Genomic DNA, 17,824 nt, shown 5'->3' on the forward strand with positions numbered 1-17,824 from the left:
TAAAAATCATCATTTAATAGACATTAATATTAAAAATATACTAAAATATATTATCTATATTAGTATCAATTAAATTTAATAACATATCCTATCAAATATAAAAAAAAAATATTTTCTGGATTAATAAAATTGATTTAAATGTTCGCACCAATTTAATTATATATTTAATAGTTATTTACTTTTAATTATTTAATATATATTTATTATTTCATAATATGTAAAAATATTTAATACATAAAATAATTTATATATATAATGTTGATCCCGCGCAAGACACCGATTTTAACCTAGTGTTTTAATAAAAATCAAAGACATTCGATAACTTTTTTGCTTTCAAAAGTAAAACAATGATATATTCACATAATTTTGTGTAATTGTACAACTTAATTACAAAAATAAAACATTGCACATGTGGAACAAAACCGTATCTAGATAACCGGGTCGATCCATCTCCAAATAAACTAAACCCTAAAAATCTAAACCGCCGTCGCTCTCGTCAGACTACGCTGCTGCCTCTCCGTCTATCCACAACCAACAAATCCCCAACTTTTGTCGAGATGGAGTTTCCCGCTGCCAATGCCACCAGAGCTTCAGGTCTCAACATTGATACTTAATGTTCTAATTTGAGTGGAGTTATCCTCACTTTCATCCGTATATTTCTTTCAGGTAGTAAAAGAAGCTTCGATGACCTTGAAGATGACGAAGATGACATCTTCGGATCCAAAAAGGTACCTTTTTTAACCACAACGACATTGAAAGGTTTCTGTATGTTTCATACTTTTAGAGTTTGCCCACCTGCTGCTTATGGGTTGCTTCTCAATGTATATACTGCCTTAGTGATTTCTCTGGCTTCCCTTTTCTTTATCTCCGTCTCATATCCTGACACTATACTTTGGTTTATGAGAAGCTTTGCTTGTTTATCTTCACACAGGGTCGTACCAAAGCTGAGGAGGATGCCCCTGGTGTTACCACTAGCATGATATTATCACTCCGAGAGAGGTTTTTTTTTTTTTCCATCCTTCAAATTACTGTTTTAGTTTGATGTATAGTTCTAACCTTCTTTTCTTACTCTCTCTCTCTCTCTCTCTCTCTTTGTTGCAGTCTTAAGAATTGTAAAGACGAGCTTGCTTCATGCCAAGTATTTTTCTCTTAATCTGTTTGATATTTGAGTGTTCCCTGTAGCACTTTTGTGTCGATCTAACTATTATTGTTTTTTTTTTCTGGTCAGAATGAGCTTGAATCAGCTAAAACAGAGATTATTAAGTGGAAATCAGCGTTTCAGAACGAGTCCTTTGTACCCGCTGGAAAATCTCCTGGTTAGCCTTCTCCAGTTAATACTGTTACTTGCTAGCTTGCACTTTTGAGTTTTGTGATGATGTTTGGGTGATGTTTCTTTCAGAACCTAGGTTTTTGATCGATTACATCCAGAATTTGAAGTCTTCTGAGAGATCTTTGAAAGAACAGGTTTGGCATTGGAGTACTAAGTGTTTTATGTATCAATACCAAGGTCTTGAGTTTGTAAACACCGTTTGATGGTTATTATTTCCCTTTCAGTTAGAAATCGCCAAGAGGAAAGAAGCGTCATGCATTGTTCAATATGCGAAACGGGAACAAGAAATGGCAGAATTAAAGGTAGTTTCTCAAGGAATTCAATTCATTGCCTACTGTCCACATGTTTTCTTGACCATTTACATATAATGAATGTCGCTGAACATACTCTTTGATTTGTGTTTTCTAGTCAGCTGTTCGCGATTTGAAATCTCAACTCAAGCCAGCGTCAATGCAGGTACACTTGTTCCAAATGTTTTCATTCTGAAGTAGGTGGTTATTTGTAGAGGAAATTTGCACTTCTTTAGGCATAATCTTCCACTCTTTTTTTTTTTTATGTCATAGTACTCCTTTAAGGATTGACATTCCTCATAGGCTAGGTACGATGATTAGTGATGTTTCTTATAAACCTTCTCCTGGGCATCTAATTGTTCATGAGTCTGAAATATAAGAAATGGTTATTGTCAATATACATTATAGCAGCTCAAAAGAGCTAGATAACAGTGTAATTTAATTGTTTGTGGCTTAACTTTATAGGCGAGGAGGTTGTTACTGGATCCAGCCATTCATGAAGAATTTTCACGTCTGAAGGTCTGCACCTACTCTTCTCTATCTTCAATATGAATGCATTGGTCGTAATATAATTCCATAGATGATTCGGAACTAAAAAAAGTTTATTTGAGATTTAAAATACCTGAAAGATGACTCCTTACACTTGGCTCTTATTTTATTCATTTGGAGATCCATGGTAAAAAGTTCAATTTTCTCTTAGGCTGTAGATACAGTTGCAGAAACACAATTTTCTTTTTCTTTTTGTAACAATAAAGGATGATGAGGACATGAAAATTTGACCTCATGTTTCTTGTTTATGTTTTAACGACAGAATCTAGTTGAGGAAAAGGACAAGAAGATCAAGGAACTCCAGGATAGTTATACAGCAGTTACTTTCACCCCTCTGGGGGTTAAGGGCAGGATGCTTATGGAAAAGTGCAAAACCCTGCAAGAGGAAAACGAGGAGATTGGACGCCAAGCTGCTGAAGGAAAGGTATCATAAGCTTGTTCTGTTCTAAATCTTCATTCTAGGAATTATTTTGGAATGTCGAAGAAGAAACACTGATGGTTTGATGTATAGATTCATGAACTAGCAATGAAGCTTTCAGTGCAGAAGTCTCAAAACGCAGAACTTAGAAAGCAATTTGAAGGTAACTTAGCAAAAATGTTTTTTTTCTTTCTGGTACATATGGAATTTGGATTGTTGAGAACTTGAGAGGTTTTGTTGAATGCAGGACTGTTTAAACACATGGAAGGATTAACTAATGATGCTGAGAGATCAAACGAAACGGTGTTGATCCTTTGTTTATCTCTTTAACTCCTTTAGATTTTTTTGATGGAAATGGGATTTTGATGAGACAAAGCTTATGATGATGATGATTTTCCAGGTGATAATATTGCAAGATAAGTTAGAAGAAAAGGAGAAGGAGAAGGAGCTAGAGAGAGTAAAGAAGGGGATGGAGGGGGTTGTTGTGGCTGATGATGTAGATGATGACGCTCATGATGATGAAGATCCAAAAGAAATTGATGGTGGAGAATAAAGAGTTTGCTATCAAAAGATGTTATGTACATTTTGAGAGCTGATTGCAATTTTCTTCCTTACATCTCTCAATATTTTGTCTTTTCTCGTTTAATGAAACTAAAGTGTTTAATTTGAATTTATCTTCTTTTTAAAAATCCACAAAGTAACTACCAATCCAAACTCCGACCAAACCGATCTCAAAACATTTCATTGATTAGTATAAGAAATGTGCAAACCGCCGCGTGAATCTTCTATGATCCATAAACTCAGGTTTGAGTTGCTCATTGATACAGTTTGCTCAAGGCCTGCCCTGAGATTTCAGTAGCCGTAAACCTTTTAAGATGAATCTTTAAAAAATATTTCTTTCTATACTACACTGTATGTACATATATATCCCTGTAAAGTTTGGGGCCAATCCGAATGTTTCATAGCGATTTGCACGTGATCTGAAACCAACAGCAGAATCTTCTTCTGGTGAAAGGATAGAGAGTTTCTTTCAATTGTATTCTTAAGTTTTAGAGCATGAGATTGTTACTCTCTGGTTGGTATAAGGCTTCTGAAGTTCTTCTTGGTTGGACTCATTATTCAACTGCTGTTGACATGTGGTCTGTTGGTTGCATCTTTGGTTAGTAGTCTCAAATGGTGTTTTGAGTGTATCTCAGACTAAGGGCTGTGATTTTGTGTTTATGATTGTTTGCTTATTTGAATTTGAACAGCTGGAGATGGTCAGGAGGCAGCTCTCTTCCCTTGTTGATTTGAGTTTCAGCAGTTGCTTCATATTTTCAGGTTCTTTTGTCTCTCCTTACAATGATATCTTCCATTGGTTCTTACATGGGTCATTAGATGATACAGCTAGCTACCGACTGAGAACAATAGACTATATACTATTTTTTGCTGAATTGAACTGAGTTTTGGATTCGACCTTGTGTCATCAGCATTCTTGTATAGAGATTTAGTTTTTGTAAATTTTTTTTTTGTTAGAGATTGCTAGGAACACCGATTGAGCAGCAATGGCCGCAGAACTTAGCTCTTGCTTCTGATTCCTCTTTTTTCATAAGCTGAAACTCTGTTAAATCTCTTCTGCTCTTTCATCTGATTGCATTTATGTTTGAATAAAATGCAGAAAATGCTCAACTACAATCCTGCTGAGAGAATTGCAGCAAAAACAGCACTTGATCACCTTTATTTTGACAACCTTGACAAGTCTCAGTAGAATGCATTACATAATGGTGTGGTAACAATTAGAAGATTCAAATAAGATTGTTTCTTCAATAATGTAATCATACAAAAGTTGCTGCTCAACTTGACTGTTAGCATCCAAAGGAATAGCAAAGATGTAATAAAGGGTCTGTAATACATTTCGTCAAACCCAAATGTTACGTACAATGACACTAGTGTACATAATTGGCATTCTGAATCACAAACACATGCCCAAACGTAGTTCACAACAACACGAATAGCTGCTCGAAAGACACTAAGTTAAAACAGATTGATCGCTACACACACAATTGAAGTAAACCAAATAACACAGTACAAGTAGTAGAAGTAGCTAACATGATGATGATGATGTGAAATCAATTGGACCACACATGAACAAAGCCGTGTCTGTTTCCTGTGTATATCTCATTGCGCTCTTCGTCATAGAACAGAGCCGTAATGTCTTCCAAAGCTTCAGCCACAGCGTTTCTTCTCTGCTTCGAGTTGTTCCCCAAGGAACTACTGCTGCTGCTGCTCTCATCTTCTTTTGGAGGTCCACTGCTTGACGTTATCTTAGCTAAGCATTTCCCAGTCAATATGTTGCTAATATTGATCGATCCCGCTGCACCATTAACATATCAATCAATCAGTGAGAGTTTAAATGCTTATGTGTATCTTAATAAGATTAGTCTTTTACCATTTCCTTCTATCCACTGATCTTCGGTATCTGCTTTGCAATATGAGATGATCAGATCTTGATCACTTGTTATGTAGATATTGTTTGTGTTACAGTCCGGATGCCATAGGAGATGATCCTCAAAGGAAGTCACGAGCTCTCCTCGAAAGTTCCACACAGATACGTTCCGGTTCCTGAACGTTAGAAACAGCTGGTTCTCATAGAGAAAAATGAACGCAGAGGGTGTCATGAACTCGGCTCTACTAACTTCCATTAGTTGAGCGTTTCTAACCTGCGTTTACAAATAAGAAAACAAACCTTTGTAAAAACAAGAAACTATGAGATTGATTTGAATCTGAAAAAGAAAATCAAAACTAACGTCAAGAATTTGGAGATTCTCATTCTCTTGCTTCACGAGAAGTTTCTCATTAAATTGTTCAATGAAATCAACTTTCTTGTTCCGGTGAAGCAAATGATTAAAGGACTTGAGAACTGTGCCATCTTCTATCGATAGAATCTTCAAAGGGACGTGACTTGTAGCTCTCTTGAAGATCAATAACATTATCCCTGGACTGATGCATGAAAAGAAACACATAAATAAGTCACAAATCTTTCAATCCAATATCGAAGACAGAACAGTCCAAAAGGGCTAAGAAACACAAAGGGTTAAAGACAAAGGGAGAAAAGTTACCTGATTTTAATTTCTTGAACATGTTTGTCTGATATGGAATACAGCATGGTATAGTTTTTCAGATCAAAAACCTTGTACACACTGCAGAAACCGCTGTTGAGCTCAGAGGAAGAAACTTGTAGTCACAAAACATGGGTACTAAAGACCAGAAAATAACCTGTCCTGCGCAGAATACGTAAGCACTTTTCCATTGACATCATCAAACTCTACAAAACCAGGCCATTTCAATGACTCAGACTCAAAAAGAGCAAACCCTGCATCTGGCTGACCTCTCAGAATATACCTTAACAATTAAAAAACAACCAGAAAGACACATTAGTCTACATAACCCATAAAGATATAAAACAACAAGGGAAAGAGACAACATACTCAATCCTAGTGGATCTGCATTTCAAAGAGCTGAAATTGTCAGAAGCATAAACAGAGACAGTGATGAGGGAATCATTGTTCTTGTTGTAAAACAAGCTCCTTATAACTTCATCTGGACTCACATTTAAAAAACATATCCTCCTGTTCGTCTCTGCAAAATTATAAAGGTCACACACAAAGCTTAAAGATTTAAAGCAGTCCAAAGTTATCTACCTCTACTGAAAGCAGCGCAGACACCAGAATGAGCAAGCGCAAAGACAATATCCCTCGCAGCAACAATCTCAATAACTTTAGTCCTCTTCATCAAAAACGGTAACGCTACTAAACTATGCCCCTTGGGGTCATGAGTATCATATTGCTCCTGCAAAATCAAAATCAAGTTGCAAAGTTCGAAACTTTAGTAGATAATAAGCAAAACCCAACTAGCAATTTCTAGGGATTCGACCAAAAATTAGGGCAGAGACTCTTACCACTAGACGCATGTTACGGAATCTCTCCTGAGCAGTGCTGATTGAGAAAGCTCGATCTTTCCGAGACGAGATTTCTCTTCGCTGGAGCTTCTTAACGCTGTTCACGAACCCATCGGGGCGAGTCCTCTTTTTCGCCACGACTCTTCTTCCACTGCAAGGTCTAGGGCTAGCTGTGATCCTTCTTCCTTCCATCTGAAAAAGGTTTTTTGATTTTTTGGGGGAAAACCCTAAAAGGGATGAGGTAAGAGAGGCGGCTGAGTTTAGAGGGAACCCTAAGTGAGGAGATGAGAAAGTGAGGGGATGATGCTACATACCAAGTGAGGTAAAGAGCTTTTTGTAGATTCAGATTTGAGGGATTGGGTTTTGATTCAATGTCTGGAAGAAGCTCTTTCCCCTTTCAAAATCTCGATTTCGAGCACGAACCAATCTGAATCATTTTGTTTACAGATCGATGAAAAAATAAAAGATTTAATAAAATGTTTAAAAACGGTGCGTGTTGAAATTAGAAAGTTTGATGGGTCGGGTAGATTTTATGGGCTAACGGCCCAGTAATCATTATAAGGCTCTTGTTAGTTTACGTTGGACTCGCAAACCAGTTTTTGTGATGAATTAGAGCAACGCAAAAGGATCTTTCAGAAAAAAACTACAAATATCACTTTTATATTAAATCACTAATTTAGTGATATTTGTAGGATGAATCTCTTACAAACACATGAGAATTTCTCATACTATAACATTTTTTTTAGTTTTTTTTTAAATTATTTTGTTTATTTTAATTGTGAAAGACTCTATGAAAGATCTCAAATACTGGTATTTTAGTTTATAAATTTTTAAAAATTAAGCCCGTTTATCCTAGTTAAGTATAAAAATATGCTTGTCAATTCTAAGTAAAATCATATTCCTTTCATTCCGGAAATATCTATGTTTTAGAAGAAAAAATTGTTTTAATGCATTATTCAATAGTAATTGTAAACTTCAAAAATATAGTCGTATTTACTAAAATTTTATTGGTCTTGTTGAAAATAGTTAATTACGAAAATAATATACTAATGATAAAAAATTAATATATTAATATGTGTGAAAATTCTAAAACCTACATTATTTTAAAACAAAAGAAACATTATTTTTGTCCCATAATCATGGAGAATTCTAACTTTACCTCATAATTTATACTATTTTCAAACTTATCTTTAAATAATAAATATTTTCATAAGTATCTGAATTTTACTATGAAAAGGATAAAATTAATTCTCTTGTATCGCTTATAGATGTTTAGAATTATTTATAAAATTTTATAAACTCAACTTCACCCTTTACACCCTAAACAATCATCAATAAAACTCTAAATCCAAATGTTAAGTTAATTTTGATTAAGTGTATTTTTGAAAAAGTGGTATCCAATTTAGTGTATTTTAAACAATTTATTGAGAATCATTGGAGATTATGTAATTGTATTCTATGATTTTATCATAATTTTGGATTATTTATTTTACAGTTTATAACTAATAGATGTATTATTTAATATGTTCAGTTTATTTATAAAAGTGACTACAATAAATTTTAATGGATTTGAAAGTATTCGGAAGTTGAATATATAAAATTTTAAATCCAAAGAAATATATTATAATTAGGAATAGAAATAAAATTTCAAATGTAAGATTTGGAAACCAACACATTTTACAATATTTTTTTATATACAAATTCCTAAAGTTAAAATAAACAAATGAGCAATCCAAATTTTTGTGAGTGGATACATTGGATCTTCCTGAATTAAAGCTAAATCTTTTAAACTTTTGAAAGACGCCATTTTAACTCTTTAAAATTTTCCAAAAACTTTCCTTTTCAAATCGTGATATAAAACTGATGTATAGGCAACTGTCTCATTCTAGTTAGGACTTATTGGCGGCATGATGACCAAACATTCACTAAGCGAGGAAGAAGATTCAATTAACGGGCCAAAACCCAAAAGTCGTTCCTCTGTAACTGAAGGAATGGGCCCAGACAAAGACGGTCGATTCATTCATTGCAGTAAAACTACTCACACGAAATGAGCAAAAGCGACAGGATCTCATACAAAGCCATGTCCCATGTGATTAGTGATTTCTCTTATTTCTACCTCACCTTATTATTTTATCATCTTCATCCTAAATTAATGCACTAGTTGAACAAAGGAGACAGATAATTAAAACGATACAAGTTTTCTTTCTCGAGTCATTACATTAATCAATATCCATTGAACGCTGCCCAACTAATAACCAATACTGTATACGTGTATACTAGGCTGCTAACAGTGAACACATTTATTTCGTCCAATACACACCGTCCAACACTGCATACGGCGCCATCCACGTTATATCTTAATTCGAACTCCATTTCCCTCAGCTTCAATATAAATGATGTTCTACTATTTTTAATTTCAATTTTAATCTCCAAATTTCCATGCAAATTTTCTAAAGTTATTTAGCTTTTCTAACTATTTATATTCTGCAATGTTATTTTTATTGGTTGAAATTATTTTAGTTAATGATGATTTAATGTAAAAGAGGCAAATTAAATAATTTTTTGTGTTTTAACCAATGAGCCAAACCCTTAAACATCAAATAAAATGAAGTAATGATTAGTTTAATAAGTACCACTCGAGATTTCTATAAAGTACTTCAATTAAATGTCGCCATAAAGTAAAACAAACGTCTAAAATATTTAAAGTCCGCAAAAAATATTTAAAGTCCGTGACAGACGAATAAAATAATAAAGTAAATTTTAAAAAAGAAAAAGAAGCATTTTATTCAAATTAAAAATAAAATAAATAAGTTTTACTCTTTTTGTGAAAGAAAAAAAAAATCGGATTTGTTATTTGACTTGCGTCGTAAAGTCGGTTACAAATAAGAAACACCACCGAGAAGTAGAAGAAAAAAAAACAGCCACGAGAAGCAGAAAGCGTAACAGAGAAGAAGAAGTAGTAGAGAGAGAGAGAGAGTATTACGATGAAAACAGATGATAAAAAGGAGAAGCCAGCAATACCCATGTTAGCATCAGAAGCGCCCAAGCCAAACGCAGCCATGGAAACGCAGTCCACAAACGGCGGCGGCGGTAGAAAAGGGAAGAAACGCAGCCGCAAAATCTGCATCTGCGTCACACTCCTAATCCTCCTCCTCATCTTCGTAGTCCCCCTCGTCTTAGGCCTCACTCTCTTCAAACCCAAACGCCCGATCACCACCATCGACTCCGTCGCCGTGGATCGTCTCCAAGCCTCCGTCGACGTCCTGAATCTCAAGGTCGTCCTCAACCTAACGCTCAGCGTCGATCTCTCCTTGAAAAACCCTAACCGCGTCGGATTCAGCTTCGGCAACGCGTCGGCGTTGCTTAACTACGGCGGCAAGTTGATCGGAGAGGCGCCGCTTCCGGCGAGTCGAGTCGGGCCGGAGAATACGCTGCCTATGAACATAACGCTGACGCTAATGGCGGATCGGTTACTCACCGACACGCAGATTATTAATGACGTCATGTCTGGGTCTATACCTATCAACACTTTCGTTAAAGTCGCCGGGAAAGTAAGAGTTCTGAAGATTTTTAAGATTAAAGTTAAGTCGTCTTCGTCGTGTGATATTGTGATCTCTGTTGCGAATCGTAATGTTACGAGTCAACACTGTAAGTATTCGACTAAGCTGTGATCGTTGTCTGAAGGTTTTAGTTTATAGATCTGCGTTGCTTTTGTCTTCTTCTTGTCTTGATGGTTTTGTTTTTTGAAATCCTTTTATGTGTATGTGTGTATTATATGGTTTAGAACAAAATAAATTCAAAAGACATTGGTTTGTTTTTTCATTTTTGAATCTCAAATTGGTTCAGCAAAAAAGTAGTAACACGTCGAGCGTCCTTTACAGATCAACGTGTCGACGTAACAGATGACTATTTATTCAACTTTTTAATACAAGAAATAGTCAAAATGAGAACCAGATTTTTAAAGGTGGTAGTTGGCAGTTCAAATTGCATTCATAGCACGTGTTCATTACGTGAAACTTATCCTTTATAAATTGTCAGCATGACCAAGCTTTAGCGTTAACCCAAACTGTGCCTTTGCTTTATCCCTGCCTAAATCTTGGCGTTGACGGTTTACAAAGCCCAGTAATACCGTATAAGTCGGATCCAACCAGCAGCAGTCTTGGCCTTGCGTATATAGTTACCGTTTGATTGATATTCAGCTCAAGTTCACACTTAGTCTCTCGTATCTTGTGGAAAATCGCAACCGTGTGTGACACGAGACAGGGAAAACATTAGTTGTATGCAGGGAGAAGCAAATTGTGAGGAATCTTCAAGAAACACTTAATTAGCTGATAAGATCATAACTCACTTCCCATCCATGAAAATGCAGAAACAAGAATGTGAAGTGAGCACTAAGCTGTAAAAATTGTCCTGGACTATTCGTTGTAGACTTTTATTTCAAGTTCACTTGATCTTTTTTAATCTTGATTGAACTTTTTGAAGTATATAGTGTTTAAAACTTATGACAACCAAGAACAAACCAAACACCTGCTTGGATGAATTCTAGAACACTTACTCATAAAACTTACAGAAACCATCTCCTCACTTGGTAAAATAAACTCCATCATCCTTTTAAACTACAAATCATACCATGAGAAAGATACCTCACATTTTGGTAGAACAAAGAAGCCTTTGAGCAAACGTAGAAACAAGCAAACTAGCCATTAAATCATAACGGCTCCTACATTCTCAGAGCTTGTTCCATCTACTATGACTAAGTCCAAAGAGTAACTCTAACAAACAAACAACCAACACATTTTACCAAGTCGATTTCAAAGCACAACAAACGATCTCATATCTGCATAATAAACAACTGGCTCAAGATTACAAAGCAAAGCGTCTAGCAATTCCGAAATTAATCAAAATGACAAATAACAACCTCTTAAACAAGCTCAATGTACGCCATAGGAGCATTATCACCTCTCCTCGGAAGAGTCCTAATGATCCTCGTGTACCCACCATTCCTCTCCCCGTACCTATCCGGAACCTCAGCGAACAACGCGTGAACGATCTGCTTCTCGTAGATAAACCCCAACGCTTGCCTCCGCTTGTGCAGAGACCCGTCCTTAGCGAGAGTAATCATCTTATCCACAAACTTCCTCATCGCACTGGCTCTAGCTCGAGTCGTCTTGATCCTCCCGTGCTTCAACAGCTGCGTCGTGAGCCCACGGAGCAGAGCTTTCCTCTGGTCCGGTGGTCTGTTCAGCTTCGGGACTCTCCTCCCGTGCCTCATCGCGTACACACGGCCACCGCCGTCGATGATCTTGAACCCATCCTCGAAGCTTTGCCAACCTGCGTTTCGAAAAAACGGTTTGGAGATTAAATTTAAACCGGAGGTAATTGAAATTGAACCGGTTTTAAAATGGGCGATTACCTGGAAGACCGGTTGAGATGAGGGGGTTAACCGGAGAGAGACCGGAGAAAGAAGGGAGACGCGGTGATGGAGAAGAGATGAGGACGGGACGGCGAGAAGACGGGGACGGTAGACGGCAAGTTACGGCGGAGGAGAGAGATGATTTGAGAGATGTCATGCTCCAAACTCTGCTCATGGAGTCTGTAGGAGTGGCCGTTGCCATTGGGATTGCCGCCATTACAGTGTGGTTCTCTTCTCTGAAACCAAGGGCGTAAAGATTGGTGAAGTGGAAAGGATAAGGGAGATAGGAAGAGGATTGTGTTTATCAGAAGAAGCCTTCGATTGGGCCTTAATGGGCCCAGGACACAGTTTCGCTCACACACAATGTTGTAACTTCTCATGGGTCTTAATTATTGTTGGGCTAGATCAGTGATCTGACTGACCTGTGTACTGTAATGGGCGTTTTCGTTTTCCTAAACCAAAATTCATTGACCCAACACCGTGGATATATAACAAATACTCCATTTAGTTTAAATAAGAATTTATTAATGCTTATATCATAAAAAATATGTAGTTAGAAATTAGAATCACAAAAGAAAAAATTATCGTCAACTATGCAAAATTAATGAGATTGTTTCAATAATTGATAAATTATTCTTAAAAATTATTTTAATACAATGTTAAAAACTAGTAAAAATATTTTGTTTAGTATAAATCAGCATGTAGTGACGTAGTGCTATATATTTAATTTGCTTAAGATTTCTTTCAACAACTATAGTTAAGAATATATGCACGGTTGGATAGAGAGTAGGAGCCACAAGCCTACAACCAATGAATATGAAAGGGCAATAAAGACTTTTTGAATATGAACTTGGAGAAAGCCTCTCAGCTTTTTACGCTGAGAACTTTCATATTGAGCCGTGTGTTTTGGGTTGTGTAGATATGAATAAAAAATGTTTCTTATAAGTGAAAATGGGGAAAAATGATCGTAAAAAGCGTGGATGGTTTCTCTAGGGCTTCACTGCCATTTCCCAGGCCATGCTATTAATAAGGTCATGGGGGCCAGTGTTTGACGTACAAAAGTCTAAAAAAACTGTCAGGCCAAACAGGTCCAAAACTTAGTAAAAAAAATATTTTGCAAAAAGAAAATTGTTAAAAAAGGGGAAAAAGGAGGATGCATATGAAAGCAAAATGTCAAACACTAGTTTTCAGATTTTATAGGGAACTGGAGTTTGACAGTTGGTGTAATGGACTCGTCACAACATGTGCATCTCTTTACTTCTTTGTAATTACTGTTTTAGCTTACTTCGTCTTGTCCAATTCCTCTCGCACATGACAATGCCCGTGGTCCGTGGATATTTTGGAAATTACTACTTGGCTTCTTTTATTTTATTTTTTTTTAAAAATAAAACGAATTAATTTATTCTTTAGGCTATTTTTACTACTACAAACTAGCAACATGGCTATCCAAATACAATATCAGAACATTCATAAGTTTATGTAAATGAGTTGTTACTCCATTTGGAAGCATTTGCAGTTAATATTCATCCTAAGAACCGTTGCTTCAACGCACTACACTCTTATTTTTAACCATTCTAATTGCCCTGTAAAAAAGTCAGTTTCTCTGTTATAAAATAATTGATGTTTAAGATTTTTTACATCAATTCAAAAATTACTAACTTTTATTTAATCCATTTTGTTTTGCACAAAACAACAATAATTAGCTAATTCAACCAACAAAAATTAATACTACAAAATGTATAAATGGTTAACAACAAAAAAAACATATTGAATGGTGAACTTTAATACGGTTTAGAATTAACCATCTTTTTGTATTGGCGTATATAATTATGATCAACTAGGAGTTTTCCTGCGCCATGCACAGAAAAAATATTTTTTAACATAACTTTTTTTTATTTCAAAAGAAAATTTTGATGTATATTTCATCATTATTAATTTATATTTTAACTTCAATAGTTATAAAAAATCATAAACATATTTTCGTAATCTTTTTTTTTTATTTGGTATAACTATTTAAATTTTATTTTATTTAATTTTTAATAAAGATAAAATTAGATTTTATAAAAATACTTTTAATTATATTATTGTGTTTAATGATTATTTATTTTAAATATATATATATATATATATNNNTTATTTATTTTTTAATTATATTATTGTGTTTAATGATTATTTATTTTAAATATATATATATATATATATTTACATATAAATATAAATTCTAATAAATTTGAGACTTTGTTTGTTTTAGTTAAACTGAGATTTTTTTTTTAATTTAAATGATGAAGATGAACAGATAAATTTAAATAATGTTTAATATTTAACTATCAATTTTTTTTTGGATTAGTGTTACTTTATTTAGTTTATTTTTATTAATGTGAGATACATATATACATATATATTATTATTTTAATTGTGATATATGAATTATTAATATATTTAATAGTTTACCATAAATAAATATTTATATGAAAAATTGACATTAATGATGATATATGAGTTATCTTTATTACCATATTTAAAATCCATGCAAAAAAATTTAAATTTTTATAAGGAAATTTTACTTCTCACATTTAATATGATGTCATTTCACTATTTTCTAAAACCATGTTTTCTATTTCAAGTGTCATGTCATCTTTTTTTCAGCGAGAATGATTGTAGTGACGATACGTGGATAAATCGCTTCATAAATATAGTGCAGGGGATGGTTATGTAGTTGGAAAATTTGATTGTCGTGTGATTGTTAGTTTGATTTTGAATGTTCGACCCCGTTGGGTCAAACACTAAAAATCAACACAAAAATCAAAAATAATTAATAGTCATTTTGTCGATTATCAGGAAAGAATATTATATACTCCTACCGGTTCAATTATACCGATGTAAATGTTATCTTCTTGTTACGTCTTTGAGATAGGGAGAGAGTGGTGGAGGAAGAAACAAAAGATGGATCGGCAAAAAGAAGACGTTAAACACGCAACGACGAACATCTCCGATCTCCCACCTAATCTCTTCCCCCATTTATACTATTTTAAAACCAAAAATTTAATTAATAGAGTGAGAGAGAGAGAAAGAGTTAATACGAATAGAGGTTAGAGAGAGTCATTAAAACCAACGAAGCGACATTCACAATAATTCGAAAAGGAGGAAGACGAGTTACATACGGCCAGGCTCTCCAAAGCTCTCACCTTTTCTACAAGAATCATCCTTCTCCCAACACACTCCCTTCCAAATTAAGCACTCGAAGATCGTGAAGAAGATAAGACTCTATTTATAACCATGCAATCTCACGACAACCTCTATGGCGGAATCAAGCGGTAAAACAACTTCTTCCGACAACAACAGCAGCAGCAACCGTACTGTTCCTCCTCCTCCTCCTCCTCCTGCTTCAGCTATGGTGAGAAAGAGATTAGCTTCGGAGATGTCTTCATCTTCTTCCTTAAACAACAACCAACGTCCTCCTCCTCCCCACCGTGCCTCTCACCTCCCTGACTCCAACTACATCGTCACGGCGGCGGCGGTGGACTCGACAACCCACCCGACACCACCTGTCTCTGTCTGCGGTTTCTCCGGTCTACCGGTTTTTCCTTCCGACAACAACAACCGGACAGCTATGTCCGTACAGCCAATGGAGCAACAAGACTCTTCTTCTTCTTCGCCTACTGTCTGGGTCGACGCCATTATCAGAGACTTAATCAACTCCTCTGCTTCAGTCTCCATCCCTCAGCTCATCCAAAACGTTAGAGACATCATCTTCCCTTGCAACCCTAACCTCGGCGCTCTCCTCGAGTACAGACTCCGCTCTCTCATGCTTCTTGATCCTCCTCCCTCCTCCTCCGACCCTCCTCCTCCTCCTCAGCCTTTTGAGCCTCTCTACCATCAGCAACAGCAACAACAACAACAGCCTAAGCCTCCTACACCTCCTCCTCCTCCGGTTCAGCAGCAAGAAAGGGAGAACTCTCCACCGCCGCCGGAGACCGTGACCACCACCACCACCACGACCACGACCACGGCGGAGGCGTTGAGAGAGAGAAAAGAAGAGATCAAGCGTCAGAAGCAAGACGAAGAAGGTTTGCATCTCCTCACTCTCCTCCTCCAATGCGCCGAAGCTGTCTCCGCCGATAACCTCGAAGAAGCCAACAAGCTCCTCCTCGAGATCTCTCAGCTCTCCACTCCCTACGGAACGTCCGCGCAGCGAGTCGCCGCTTACTTCTCCGAAGCCATGTCCGCCCGCCTGCTCAACTCCTGCCTCGGCATCTACGCGGCGTTGCCTTCGCGGTGGATGCCGCAGACGCACAGCTTGAAGATGGTCTCTGCCTTCCAGGTGTTCAACGGGATAAGCCCTCTGGTGAAGTTCTCGCACTTCACGGCTAACCAAGCGATTCAAGAAGCGTTTGAGAAGGAAGATTGTGTCCACATCATCGATTTGGACATCATGCAGGGGCTTCAGTGGCCTGGTTTGTTTCATATACTTGCTTCTAGACCTGGTGGGCCTCCTCACGTGCGTCTCACGGGTCTTGGTACTTCTATGGAAGCTCTTCAGGCTACTGGGAAACGTCTTTCGGATTTCGCGGATAAGCTTGGCTTGCCTTTTGAGTTCTGCCCTTTGGCTGAGAAAGTTGGGAACTTGGATGCGGAGAGACTCAATGTGAGGAAGAGAGAAGCTGTTGCTGTTCATTGGCTTCAGCATTCTCTTTATGATGTTACTGGCTCTGATACACACACTCTATGGTTACTCCAAAGGTATACAAATACTATAGTACCTTTCAGTGTTCAAGATATTGCTATGCCTTAGTTAAGGTGTTTTATACGAGATCGATTTTTTAAGCGCTTATACGATTTTATCATTCTATAACTATAAAAGTGTTTATGTTTACTGAAGGTTAATGATTGTTATTTGAACAGATTAGCACCTAAGGTGGTGACAGTAGTGGAACAAGACTTGAGCCATGCTGGTTCTTTCTTAGGAAGATTTGTGGAAGCAATACATTACTACTCGGCGCTATTTGATTCCTTAGGTGCAAGCTACGGAGAAGAGAGCGAGGAGAGACATGTGGTGGAGCAGCAGCTACTGTCTAAAGAGATAAGGAACGTATTGGCTGTTGGTGGACCGTCGAGGAGCGGTGAAGTGAAGTTTGAGAGCTGGAGGGAGAAGATGCAGCAATGTGGATTCAAAGGGATATCTTTGGCTGGGAATGCAGCTACGCAAGCTACGCTTTTGCTGGGGATGTTTCCATCGGATGGTTATACTTTGGTTGATGATAATGGTACACTTAAGCTTGGATGGAAAGATCTCTCGTTACTCACTGCTTCAGCTTGGACTCCTTGTTCTTAGATTTTTCTTTTTTTTTAGTTTTCTCTCTTTTGATTCACACAAACAATGCCCATAAATAGAGTCTTACCACTTTTTGTTTATGTAATGAGAAGAGAGGATTCTTAAGTTGTTTCACTTGGTGGAATATCAGGGGAAGTTGGTAGTGACAGAAAGCACATACAAGAAGTCGAACTTTCTGTTGTAAGCATGCAAACAGTTTAGAGTACTATGCTAAATTGGGATCCACACTTTTTGGTTATTGGGCTAATTCAAATCAGTTTTACGTCAGTCACTAGCGGTTCTGAGTTTTTGGAAATTATATGCAATTTAGTAAAAATTTCTTACATTTAAAAGCTTGTGTTTATGTAAACTTTTATAGAAAGATTTAAGACCATAAAGCCAAAATTTCACTTGCATATCCATGTAACATAAAGCGCGCACACACACATGTAGGGTTGGGCAAAAAAACCGAATCCGAAAATCCGAACCGAATCTGATCCGATAAAAATGAATCTGAACCGATCCGAACCCGACATAAATACCGAATGGATTTTGTTTTATGGTATTTTGAGTTAT

The 17,824-nt window shown here is 36.5% G+C and overlaps 5 protein-coding genes across 6 annotated transcripts; 3 read left to right on the forward strand and 2 right to left on the reverse strand.

The window, feature by feature from the left end:
* The first annotated feature begins 413 nt into the window (after positions 1–413).
* On the forward strand, positions 414–3,236 carry LOC106309939 (FKBP12-interacting protein of 37 kDa). Its single transcript, XM_013747100.1, has 13 exons — positions 414–594; positions 667–728; positions 932–999; positions 1,102–1,138; positions 1,229–1,316; positions 1,400–1,464; positions 1,555–1,632; positions 1,739–1,786; positions 2,086–2,139; positions 2,432–2,593; positions 2,681–2,750; positions 2,835–2,890; positions 2,988–3,236. The coding sequence occupies exons 1-13, from the start codon at positions 558–560 to the stop codon at positions 3,138–3,140; spliced, it is 978 nt and encodes a 325-aa protein (XP_013602554.1). The 5' UTR covers positions 414–557; the 3' UTR covers positions 3,141–3,236.
* Positions 3,237–4,429: 1,193 nt separating this feature from the next.
* Positions 4,430–6,971, reverse strand: LOC106312670. Of its 2 annotated transcripts, XM_013750273.1 has the most exons (9): positions 6,839–6,971; positions 6,525–6,751; positions 6,268–6,415; positions 6,055–6,205; positions 5,843–5,968; positions 5,686–5,766; positions 5,374–5,566; positions 5,016–5,286; positions 4,430–4,940 (listed from the first exon to the last, which is right to left on the reverse strand). In XM_013750273.1, the coding sequence occupies exons 2-9, from the start codon at positions 6,714–6,716 to the stop codon at positions 4,696–4,698; spliced, it is 1,407 nt and encodes a 468-aa protein (XP_013605727.1). In that variant the 5' UTR covers positions 6,717–6,751; positions 6,839–6,971; the 3' UTR covers positions 4,430–4,695. The 2 variants fall into 2 exon arrangements, with proteins under 2 accessions (XP_013605727.1, XP_013605726.1); XM_013750272.1 differs by having other exon boundaries at positions 6,525–6,971.
* A 2,400-nt stretch (positions 6,972–9,371) lies between these two features.
* LOC106309641 lies at positions 9,372–10,346 on the forward strand. The gene has a single exon (XM_013746716.1). It carries the CDS (start codon positions 9,509–9,511, stop codon positions 10,193–10,195), a length of 687 nt encoding a protein of 228 aa, XP_013602170.1. The 5' UTR covers positions 9,372–9,508; the 3' UTR covers positions 10,196–10,346.
* A 928-nt stretch (positions 10,347–11,274) lies between these two features.
* Positions 11,275–12,224, reverse strand: LOC106307621 (50S ribosomal protein L17, chloroplastic). Its single transcript, XM_013744624.1, has 2 exons — positions 11,938–12,224; positions 11,275–11,855 (listed from the first exon to the last, which is right to left on the reverse strand). The coding sequence occupies exons 1-2, from the start codon at positions 12,152–12,154 to the stop codon at positions 11,446–11,448; spliced, it is 627 nt and encodes a 208-aa protein (XP_013600078.1). The 5' UTR covers positions 12,155–12,224; the 3' UTR covers positions 11,275–11,445.
* A 2,612-nt stretch (positions 12,225–14,836) lies between these two features.
* LOC106312242 (protein SCARECROW) lies at positions 14,837–17,499 on the forward strand. The gene is made up of 2 exons (XM_013749685.1): positions 14,837–16,677; positions 16,840–17,499. The coding sequence occupies exons 1-2, from the start codon at positions 15,236–15,238 to the stop codon at positions 17,267–17,269; spliced, it is 1,872 nt and encodes a 623-aa protein (XP_013605139.1). The 5' UTR covers positions 14,837–15,235; the 3' UTR covers positions 17,270–17,499.
* Positions 17,500–17,824: the final 325 nt, after the last annotated feature.

Source organism: Brassica oleracea, chromosome C8 (assembly GCF_000695525.1).
Source record: "Brassica oleracea var. oleracea cultivar TO1000 chromosome C8, BOL, whole genome shotgun sequence".
In the NCBI taxonomy this organism is placed as follows: Eukaryota; Viridiplantae; Streptophyta; class Magnoliopsida; order Brassicales; family Brassicaceae; genus Brassica; species Brassica oleracea.